A 12,500-nucleotide genomic window follows, 5' to 3' on the forward strand; every position below is an offset into this window, starting at 1 on the left:
TCACTCACTCAGCCAATGACATTTGCAGAGAACAGAATAAAATGCCTCATTTCATGCACCTTTGTCCACATTTCAAGCTGTCATCATAGTGGAGTTTGCATGGTCAAACAATGCGTGTGTGTGTGTGTGTGTGTGTGTGTGTGTGTGTGTGTGTGTGTGTGTATGTGTATGTGTATGTGTATGTGTATGTGTGTTTGAGATTGACAGTACTGTAATGGATTGAGGCTTATCAGCTATTTAATTGTAACCGGCACAATCTAATTACCCTGCTCTTAATCGAGGTAATATTCGGTTACTGGTTATTAGTATAATGCTTGAGCCTGACGGTGTGCGGTCTTTAAGCTGTGATCTATTATGGCTCAACTAATAAGTCTGTGCACCCCTCCCGCCCCACCAGCCAACCCTAACCTTTCAATATCAGCAACAAGCTCTCTTTCCAGGGGCTGGGGTGGGAGAAGATGGTAAGCTGATACTACATAAACATTGTTAAAGCCACAGCTCAGTGCTGCAGTAATTCACTTAAGTTTGCTGTGATTTATGGCTCTGTCAATAGGGGGTGACTGGAAACGGCGGATGCCATGGCTGCAATGTAGGCATTGTATTTACAGTAATAATAGAATGGATGGCTTCTGTTTTGCCCTTCCCTCTTCTTTCTCCTCTGTCTATCCCTCGCTCCGTCTTTTCATGTCCTGTCTTTTGTCTGAAGTCAGGAATGTGAACTTTAGAGAGCTCTGGGCGGGGGGAGCAGATGCAGGGAGTAGAGCCCCTAAACCACACTTCCAACAGACTGCGCTGAAATACAGACACACACACACATGCACGCACATGCACAAACACACACACACACACACACGTACACACACACACACACACACACACACACACACAGACACACACAGACAGAAACAAACACACACACCAATGCACACAGACACATACAAACACATGTACGCAGACACACAGACACACACACACACACACACACACACACACACAGACACACACAGACAGAAACAAACACACACACCAATGCACACAGACACATACAAACACACAAACATGCACTTGGCCATATAAGCTCAAGCACAGTGACACACCCACTAAGAGCAGACTGCTCTATTGAATTAGGTATGTGTTTAGAGGCAGTGCTGCAGTGACTGCTGTACTGACCCCAAGCATGACTCACCATTACACCCGCTGCCTGGGTCCGCTGGTGGTTGTCTCTCTCACTCTCTCTCTCTCTTTCAAACAGACACACACACACACACACGCGTACGCACGCATGCACATTTGCATATCTCTATCAGTGTGTATTGACTTGCTCCTTCTATGTCTCCCTCCATCCCCTTCTCTGCCTTCTTCTACCATCTGTCCATCACTTTCACTGTCTCTCTTGGGATCTGCCTCAATTTTCTCTTCTTTCTCAGACGTTTCTCTTTTGTATAGCATTTGTTGGCGTGGCCTTGAAGCAGTAAAGACAAATCGGTAGAGAGGGACAGAGCCATTCCCACCTTGTCTCCTACTGAGGAGAGAGCACTCCAGGTCACAGGAAGACTGAGCGGCACTGCGTACAACTAACTCTCCGAAAATCAGCGACACCATCCATAACCTCAGCCTTAAACGTAATGAAACACTTGGTGCACATGTGCTTTCTGCCGGGCACTCCTAAGATGTGGAGCCAGTTGGCTGAGCTGTGCTTTCTCTGGAGGCAACATGTTGAGACGAGAAGATGTTACACATCAAAGCCAAAGAAAACTATGAATTAAACACACCACCGTGCTACCAGGCTACCAACCATCTTTTGGTTGCTTGGAAATCAATCAAGAAATGCTTCAGAAAGATCCTGACTCTGGGACAGCACAGGCTCCACAGGCCTACTTAAGTCAGTGTCAGTGATGGAGGGTTGCCTCTTCATGTATCGCTAAAGTAGCTCTCATATTCAGCTGCTCACTGTGGGTTTTGCCCTGGAGGAAGATAAGGAATTGCAGCAGGCTGAGTGACCACCCATCATGTCTCTGGCCCCTTACCAGCACGCCTTAGTGCAACTTAACGCTGTCACAGACATCCAGTGTCAATTATGCAAATGGACTAGTCGGTCATAACATAAAAAAAATCTCTTCTATTTTTTCTCTTTCTGTTTTGGCAACTAAATGCATTCCAGAATGATTGTCAATTACTTAAATGGCTTGCTTACATCATGTAGTGCATCATTTAATGATGGATGTTTGGCCAGAGACGGGCCGAGTAACCAAAGTTTCACTGTGTTTCAGGGTGTAGCTCACAATGACATTGCTTCTACAGGGCCTTTGGACTGCTTTGAGCTCCTCTGTTCAACTCTGTGGGCCGACAGACACAGACACACATACACACACACATACACACACACACACACACACACACACACACACACACACATACACACACACACACACACACACACACACACACACACACACACACACACACACACACACACACACACACACATGCATACACTTTCCAGTGGTTGACCATATCTTTCCTGGACACTTTCCAGAATATTATGGTGCAGAGTCTATTCCTGACCTCTTGCACACATTCTCACCCAACTTCACCAGATGCATCAGATGCTGTTTATGGTCCCTTTCATGTGGACTGTTTCTTCAAAGCAAGAGCAGCCTTCCCTCATCCATTGTATTCACTGAACCCAGTGTTTGAGTGCTCAAACACTGTGTAGCTATTACATGTACAAGCCAGTCTCTGCTACAAAGAACCCTAAAAAGCAAGGTGTCACAGTTTGACAGTCCACTGAAAAACAAATGATACTGTAATAATAAAAAAAGAACAAACAATTGACCAGCCTGTTTTTGTTGCGTTTAGCTGTCACTTGACATTATAACCTATGCTTCGCTGACAGACTGACTATGGCGATACATAAGAGTCTCTTAGCTGAAATAAGAGACAGTGGAACTAGAAGTTCTTCTTCAAGTAAGGAAATAAAATGCAGACAACCATCAACCATGCAACCCCCCACCACCGAGAAATGAGACGCACAAGGACAGTGGGGGCCTTTAACCTGGGGGGGCTCTGAGAGACACACATATCTGAGGGGCAAATATAGATCGGGCACTGACAGGGAGGCTGGGCTGTACAGTGGAGCGGACAGGGGAGAGGGGAGCCAGAGAAGGGGAGTGGAGAGCGGTCACTATGCGGTGCCCGCATTAAGGCTGCAGCCATCGCATTATAAAGCACAGGATTAGTTCCACTTTGCAAATCGCATTGCTTCACTGATTTTATTTCCCCCCTGCATCTTTTGAGTTTTCTCCCCCCTTGTTCTTCTCCTGGTCCTTGGCTGCCAACTTCCCTTGAAGAAGATATACAATCCAGGCGGTGGATTACTGGAGTAATGCAGGAGGTGATAAAAGACTCTTTTATTTGGCTGGCGTGTTTTTGTGAGGAGAGGCAGCAACAGGTCCTAACTATGCTAGCTTTGCCACACTGACAGACAGACAGAGAGAGAAAGAGAGAGTGAGAGAGAGAGAGAGAGAGAGAGAGAGAGAGAGAGAGAGATCGGCGAGTAAATGTTTTTACATCATCAGCTGAGGGGTCCTCTATGTGCGGCCCCAAACCAAGATTACTTTAAATCAATTACAGGATCCCTGCTCTCGGACAAATAAAATGACAACCTGGTCTTGTGTGGTTTGAAGCCTGGCATTTTTTTCATCAGTGTCAAACATAAAATCCCAAATCTGACAGTGATACCACTTACTGACACAACCTAATCCCACTGCTCTCACCCTCTCAGCTTATGGGCTTTTATTTTTTAGGTCAAAATATTATTGTATATCAAGCCTTTAATCTTCCAAATGTGCACTTGCACCCTGATTTTCTCCCTTTATTCCATAACAGATGGAATGCATTAATAAAGACAAATGTTGCAGTGTATAGAGGTTGAATGCTCTTTTCTGAGACAGACCAGGCTAGCCCTTTGTCTAACAACTTTCTCTCTCTCTCTCTCTCTCTCTCTCTCTCTCTCGCTCTCACTCTCCCTCTCTCCCTCTGTTTTTTCACACAACCCCTGAATTTACTCATAGCAACACTTACTCCATTTTGATGGATGTTTTGTAATATTCCATAATGGATGCTCTCCAATATTCCCGTTATGCTCAGCGACCTTGGATGGCCGGCTCTGACCAGTGATCGCTGGCGGCTTGGAAATGTGAGACATGGAGTGCCGTGAATAGCTGCACGCATAGCGCCCCTCCCACGTCTTCCACAATCCAGGGGGTCAAGCAGAGTTTATTTTCTTTTTAATCTGTCACAGCTGAGAGATTTTGTCAAGCGACAGTGCATGGAGAACTCAAGGTCCTGTCTGTTTATAATCTGCCAGGTTTACCTACGGTGGTGATCCCACACAGGGGAGCTCAAAGGACTCTGAGCTGGACTCAGGACCATGCTAGCACCTCATTGATCAAACAAGCACAACAAGCCCTGTTGAGGCTGCACCAGACCACAGTGTGTGGATGAGTGTTTATGTCAAATGCAAACAAATATGGCTGGCCAGGGTGCAGGGCTAGAGGCTTTAGCTGGTCACATAATCAGTGGATAACTCCTCAAGCAACAAAAATGCCTTAACACTCACACAGGAACCACCATGATGGGGAAATGCACATACACACACACACACACACACACACACACACACACACACACACACACACACACACACACATCAACACACCATCATGAGCCCTGCGGGCCAGCTGTGTGCTCACACAGGAGCGGTGTGCTGGGAAGTGACCCCCTCTTGCCGTGTTGAGGCCGGGAGTCCAGAAACAGTGGGGAGAAGTGGGTGGGGTTGAGAGAGGGGCAAAAAGAGGAGCTGTTCTGGCGTGCTGGTGGTGGGAGGTGAGGGGGTTGAGTGGGACCTCACCTCTGGGTCCTGTAATGACAGGCCGATGATGGTGTGTGAAAGCCGTTCGGGGGGAGGAGCTCTGCGCAGGCACGGGGCTGCTGAAACCAGACTTCTCTGACTTCTTTAATGTGGTAGGCGATGGCATCCCTGGCAAGAATGATTGATAAGTGCAATTTAATAATGCAAGGACATGGAGACACAAGCCTGCAGCACAGGTGGGAGGGAGAGAGAGCGGCAGAGGGGGGGTGGGGGGGGGGGGCGGGGCGGGGGGAGAGGGGGCGTGTGTGTGAGGACGCCCCGGGAGCCTACGCCATTACTGGGGGGAATGTTTTCAGTGGGAGCGTTCTAGCGCATCTTCCTATCTGTACCTTCAGTGCCTTTATTCTCTGATGACAGTTTTCAGATATGCATTTACCATTAGTTGTGTGCATTAACATTAAGTGAAGTATGATTCTCTTGTATGGTTCAAATACAAGACCTCAAATATGTTGACAAAATAAGTATAATCATTTAAAGTACTCTATGAACTCTATGAAGCTTCAGAAATGTTTCAAACAACAAACAATAATGAGTACCTACTTGTGACAGTACTGTAGGTCAGAGTTAAAACATTAACTTAGAGACTAATTTACATCCATTCAATTAAGAAAATGAACACTCTAATTTTAGCTGTGGTGTACTGCACTTTCACTGTGGCCCAATCCATCTGGGCTATAGAGCAGTTCTGAAGAGACAAACAAGGTTTCTGTTCATCTTCTGGGAGTTAAACTGATGTGACTCATAAACTGAGTGTACTTGAACATTCATAATAGCTATGAGAGCATGATCTTAATGTCACAGACTGATGGAGGGATGACTGATTTATTATTTTGACTCTATTATTGCTTATTTTCAAGAAGTTAGTTGATGATATAATGTGATCGGAAAGATACATTTTAAAAACACTTTTAAAAAGTGACTATGAATGAAAAACAGGTCAGGCCACATGGGGATGGATGGCTGAAATGATGACTGTAAAGACAGAGGATGAGGAGGGTGAAGAGTTTAGTATGACAGAAGATCAAAAGAGAGGGTGGGGGTGAGAGGCAGATGATGAGGAGACAGGTTAGGAGGGGCATTGCAGAAGCACACAGCATTGGCACACATTCACAGTCTAACAGGCAGCCCTGTCTGTCGGGCCCAGTTGACATGAGCGGAGGTTTACTGTACATGCATAGACCACTGAGAGGAGGACCCCCCAGACCCTCAGCAGGCATCATGCAGACACACTGTCAGTCAGTCTCCTCTCCACAATCCACAAGCCTCACTCACTCAAAGAGTTTTATAACTTTAACTGTATTTGAAATATGATGCTAAAGGGTTGCATTGCTGTTTTTCTTTGTCTGTTATTTATACGTGTTTTGTTTATTTAAAGGTATCCAAGTATACATCGCAATCCATTTGATGAATATAATACTGTTTTTACTTGGATATGAAATTGTTACATTATAATTCATAGCTCTTACAAATGCTGTAAGCATTTGGTGTGACAATATACATTCCCCTGATAGGAATTCACGTTTGTGTTAAAGAAACAAGGAAACACGTTTCCTTTAAAAAAGACAATGATGTTTAATTACACTAATGACTATTAGTCTGGTCTGTTTTGTCTTTTCCCTGATACAGCAAATAAAAGCTGCCCTCACTCGAGAATCTGTCCATCCAAACTCACCCCCCTCCCTCCCCTCACTCTATTTCCTAAGCTTCAGAGACAAGTTCATACAGCGCTACCAAATGAATTTAGCTGCCAAAATTCAATCATCTCAGGATAAACCTTTTCCTAATCTTTTTACCCCACCCCCTCTCCATTTCTCCTCTTGTCCACACGCCTCCTTTTGACTTGTATAAGAAGCAAACGTGCATTCCCGCATTCCACAGCATGACAGCATGCATCTCACGCAAGGTTTCAGTGATTCACAGAGTCTACGGCATACAGAGCACTTTATTTGGGTTGTGTTACTTCCACTCAAGGGGGTATATGTGGGCCAGTGTGTTACAGAATTAAAAATGTGTGTATTGCATGGTTGGGGGGATGTCTAGAGAAGTCTTGGTTTCTTCAGCCCTTGCAGACTCCTTCCCATTTCAGGCTAAAAGTAGGAAAGTAGGAGAAAGAGAGGGAGAGATGCACAGAGAGGTGTGCAGAATTGCCCATTTTGACAGAGAATTGCCAGTCAGAATTGTCAAGATTTCTCTGCCTTTCAAAGGTGTGACAAACTTCGGCAAAGTTTTACTGAAATTGCAGAAGGAACCACATAAACAAGGACTATGACATTCACTGGTCATGGACAAACATACCAACAAAGGCCAACAAACACACACACACACACACACACACACACACACACACACACACACACACACACACACACACACACACACACACAATTCAACACAGACACTCATATGTACAATCTCTCTCTCTCTCTCTCTCTCTCTCTCCATCTGTGTCACACACACACACACACACACACACACACACACACACACACACACACACACAGACACACAGACACACACAGCAGACAAATTATTACGTAAACACACATTTCCAATGTACTATGAAACCTATAGGAAAAGAGGCATCACTTAAGTTTTCTGATTCGCTTAGTGTTAAAAGTTCACATTTGAAAGAGTTCATTCAGGTCCACCCCAGCCTCATATGTGGAGCACGGATGCTTGTATTCATGTGAAAGGAAAGGACTGTTCAGTAAGCCCAATATCAAGAGACCACACAAGAGACACTCAGAGAGAAGAAGAGAAATGTCCCAAGTGGCTGGTGGGAAAGTCTTCTGTGTCTAGCTGCGTACATGACAATATGTGAGCATGTCTGTGTATGTGCACCTGCTTGAGTTTTAGTTTGTGTGTGTCTCAGTTGTGTGTGTGTGTGTGTGTGTGTGTGTGTGTGTGTGTGTGTGTGTGTGTGTGTGTGTGTGTGTGTGTGTCTATGGCTGATAGTATGTATATATTCATATACATTTCTTGTGTGCTTGTTGTGCATACAGTATGTGTATAAATGGATGAGTGTGATTCAATGTGTGTGTGTGTGTGTGCATTTATGTATGTATGTGTGCATGTGTGCTATGTACAGTATTTATGAGTATGTGTTTGTGAGATTCTGATTGTGTGATTGTGTGATTGCATCAGTGTGTGTGTGTGTGTGTGTGTGTGTGTGTGTGTGTGTTGTGTGTGTGTGTGTGTGTGTGTGTGTGTGTGTGTGTGTGTGTGTGTGTGTGTGTGTGTGTGTGTGTGTGTGTGTGTGTGTGTGACTGACTGACTGTGTTCCTGCTACAGGGCCTGAGGAACTGGAGTGAGTAATGAACACTTGAAAAGGTTCTGTCAGTTGGAATCAAAGCGCAGCCCTACTCAGCACTTTCTCTCTTCCGCTCGGTTATTACACACTGCTGTTCCCTGTCTGTTGCCTCCTCTCTCTTTCTTTCTCTCTCCATCTCTCTGTTCTACTGCTCCTACTCCCTCGCTCTCTCACTCCTTCTCTCTCCTCCTCTCTGACAAATTGACAGGTAGCTGGACTAGCGCGAGGTGATTGGCTATCGAGCGTTCCTGCCTCACGGACGCTGTCTATCCGTCTCGTCCTGATGCGAACGCCGTCTGCCCACCACATCAATCAGGGACTCGGAGGCGCTGCAGCACGGCCAACACTCACATGGTCCCATCCCCTCCTCGCCCTCTCCCTACATTCCTCTCTTTATCCTTCTCTCCCTCTGTCACTCTCTCTTCTCCTTCGTGTCTTGTATCTCTCTATTTGTCCTCTCTAGCTCTTTCAGTCTCCATAATTTTCTCTCGTTTTCTCATTTTTCTTCACTTTCTTTCTCTATCTCTCTTTCAGTTATACTGTATCCAGCATCACAATCGTCCTCTCAATCTCTGTTACTTTCTGTCAGTTGATCTGTTACTGGGTCTGTCTTTCTCTCAGTCTTGCCTTGCCTTTTTTCTTTAAATCTGCTCTCTCCTCAGTCTTGTATCCACAATTTCTCTCGCCAAGTAATCTTAACTTGTTTGAAACTGTTCAACTCTCCTCTGTCGCCTGTGTCGATAACCTTACTTCTTCTCTCTCTCCTTTCACTTATCATCTTGCCTTCCTTAAAACATCCAGGTGCCCCCTAACAAGTGCCCACAATCAAGGCTGAGACCTATTCAACTTTCTTTGCAGAAGAGAAATAGACACTGATGAACAGTTGAGAAGAAAATGAATGAACATTTTAGTCAGTAATGTTTTCTGTTGTAATGTTGTAGTGAATTGTAGCAATTATAACAACAATCCATGCTACAGTATATCCCATTATTCAAACATAATCATTGGTTTCAAACTGACAATCCTGCAAAAACAAAGAAACAAACAAAAGCAGGCACCTGTGAACACCTGTGAACAATCTACCTGATAACCACTAAGTTTGATCTCTAGACTACAGTAGGTGACCTTCAGCTAGGGTCTGGAAGTCTGTTCATCAACACTAAGCATCCCCAACAGCACAGGTGGAATGTTGACAGACAGACGTCATGTTACACACATGCACACACACTTTACAGTTTCCAAAACTTCTCTATGGATCAAATGCAGATGAGCAAAGCCTTTAGACATAACAGACACATTGATATATATTGATGACGCAAACTATAACAGCAAAATAACAAATGACCACCATATTCAGAAGTAGAAAATTCTATCCTGTACAAACAGAGCACACAGATACACACACATGCACAACTCTCTCTCTCTCTCTCTCTCTCTCTCTCTCTCTCTCTCTCACTCTCACTCACACAGCTGACCACAACAAAACAACTTCACATAACCCTGGGGTCAGCAGAGCAGCAATAGCGGCAATGCAATGAAGGAAGGACACGTGAGCCACAGCACTCTCCTGTGCTCCCATTCTCCATGCACAGCCAGCAGGAGAGCCTCTACTTGGGTGGACTTCAAATGAGAATATTGATGCACATCATCCATGAACATTTCCTCAAGCCACTTCACAGAAAAGGGCAACAACAGCTAGATGCAACTGCAACAACAACAACAAAGCTATAATGGACATGATGTCAACATGCAGAAACAACATGGTGGGACTGCAGTATGCAATTGGGCTCATGGACCTCTGCATGTGGACACATTTGAACTCAAAGTCACACTGGATGGTGGTGTGGTGGAGTGTAAGGGTTGAGGGAAGGTGAGGGGCCACCAGGACAACAGGACAGGTCAACAACAGACTGGACAGCACAACGCACTAGCCCTGTTCAGGAACAGGGAGTGGGGGGAGAGGGAAGGGGTGTGTGGGGGGACATGGAAGTGTTATTACCTTGTCTTGAGATGAACGAACTAGCTAGCGAGCCACGCAGTTTATATCCAGCTTTGAAAGACAAAAGAGGGGGAGATAAGAAAAAGAGAACAAAAAAGGAAGGAAGAAACAAAGAAAGAAAGAAAGAGAAGGAAGGAAAGAACAAAAGAGGAAGGGTGAATACAGTGCAGAGAAATGCACATTACCTCATCAATTAACCATTCATGTTCCCAAGACTGACCAGCTCTGAGGAGCAAGGCCTGCTGATGTTACACATACACACACACACACACACACACACACACACACACACACACACACACACACACACACACACACACAGGCATGCAGTCCACAGACTCAGAGCTAATCATAATCATTGTGCATAATCAACATGCATACATACACATACAGATTTGTTTCTCATGAGAGGAGAAGAGGGGCCATATGTGGCCCATAACATGGAGGTCATCCTCTGCCATATTACAACATGCATACAGTTACACACAACAAGTACACTCAATGAGACACACACACTGATACACACACACACACACCCTTCCCTGAGGGTAGGCTACTCTTGTGATTCTGTGCTCTGAGGAAATATTGAGGCATTGTTGAGCAGGTATTGAGGAGAGCGAGCGTAACCGGAGCTATACTCTCTGAAAGCTCTCCTTGAGCAGAATCCCCTTTTCCCAACTGCAGCATGAGCTCATGCGGCGCTGGATGAATGGGGGGCAGGTTATGGAGATGGCTATCTGCTTGTCTAAGGACATGAGCGTCTTTGTCATATCTGGGACACCACGCACAGGGCAGACAGCAGGAAGGGCTGCTTGTGTGAATGTCTGTGTTTGTGTGTGTGTGTGTGTGTGTGTGTGTGTGTGTGTGTGTGTGTGTGTGGAGATCAGGTGACAGTGCTCAGGGCAGTTACCTGTCCACCAGTTATGACTCAGAGAACAGATACAACTGAGGCTGCGTGGTGACAGAGCCACAGAGCCATACCAGTCCAGATGTTTCATGGACACACACACACACACACACACACACACACACACACACACACACACACACACACACACACAGTTGTGATCTAAAGAGAGTGGATTAAATATTTATGACCATAATTCAAACTGTTTTTTCATCTTAAATTATTATGATCATATTATCAACATGTGGTTGATAATAATTCCAATTTAAAGACAAAACTGGCTAAATCAGTCTTTTTGCAAGTGGTCTTTGAAGTGAAGAAGTGGAGAGAGAGAGAGAGAGAGAGGGAGAGGGAGAGAGAGAGAGAGAGTAACCGGAGCTATACAGAGCTACAGAGAACTGTAAAGATGAAAACATAGAGAGATAAAAGTGTGAAGAAAATAAGAAATGGGAGGAGGTAAAGAACCAGGAGAGAGGAGGAGAGTGGGAAGGAGGGAGCGCATGGAGCAGGTGAAGGAGGGAGACAGAACATACTTCAGACCGGACAGATTTACAGCCTCTCTCTCAGAGGCACTGCGGCTGTTTTCACAAAGGCACCCCTCCCAGCCTTTACAAATACACACATACACACTCACAGACACACACACACACACACACACACACGTACACACACACACACACACACACACACATACACACACACACACACATATACACACACAACACAGGACAATTCTGCTCTGATACAGCTTCTATGGTGTGTGTATCTTGCTAAAAGAGGAGTGAGGCTGTGATGATTGATATAAGCTCTGAAAGTGTGTGCCTCTGAATGTGTGTGTGTGAGTAATCTCAGAATAGAGAGGGGCCATAGAGAAAACTAGAAGTTTCTACACACTTCCACACCTGTCATGATCACCACCTTACACACATGCAAGGAATACAGAGGGGGAGCATCTAAACCAAACCTACACTGGCACTGCACAGAGAAGCACATTGACATTTATGTAGCACACACCAGAAAAATGACCACACCATACCACACCACACCACACCACACCACACACATACACATAAACATATGCAGTTGACTCTGGGGCAAAAGCACACACAGACCTTGTCTTCTCCTTACCAAGCCGTATACAAGGGAATGTACGAACTGTATGTGTTTTTGGACACTTGAAAGCATTTGCCAGTGTGTGTTCAGCCTTGTCAGAATGTGTGTATCTGTGTGCATGCTTGTGAGAGTGAGTGTGTACAGTTGGTGTGTGTGCATGTTTGTGAGAGTGAGTGTGTACAGTTGGTGTGTGTGCATGTTTGTGAGAGTGAGTGTGTACAGTTGGTGTGTGTGCATG

The 12,500-nt window shown here is 45.2% G+C and overlaps 1 protein-coding gene across 6 annotated transcripts in view; it reads right to left on the reverse strand.

Annotated features, from left to right (window-relative positions):
• The window catches only part of nfia (nuclear factor I/A), a 145,909-nt gene that overhangs the window by 12,367 nt on the left and 121,042 nt on the right, over nt 1-12,500 (reverse strand). For 3 of the 6 annotated variants that reach the window (XM_042056182.1, XM_042056181.1, XM_042056183.1), the window contains exons 7-8: nt 10,243-10,293; nt 4,913-5,041 (exon numbers count right to left, since the gene is read on the reverse strand). The exons of 1 other annotated variant lie outside the window; for it this stretch is intronic. In XM_042056182.1, coding sequence (XP_041912116.1) covers nt 4,913-5,041; nt 10,243-10,293 — 180 coding nt within the window. The remainder of the gene's footprint in view (nt 1-4,912; nt 5,042-10,242; nt 10,294-12,500) is intronic. 2 more of the 6 variants (XM_042056184.1, XM_042056186.1) reach the window with 1 other exon arrangement.

The sequence above is a fragment of the Alosa sapidissima genome, chromosome 12, assembly GCF_018492685.1.
Source record: "Alosa sapidissima isolate fAloSap1 chromosome 12, fAloSap1.pri, whole genome shotgun sequence".
NCBI lineage: Eukaryota > Metazoa > Chordata > Actinopteri > Clupeiformes > Clupeidae > Alosa > Alosa sapidissima.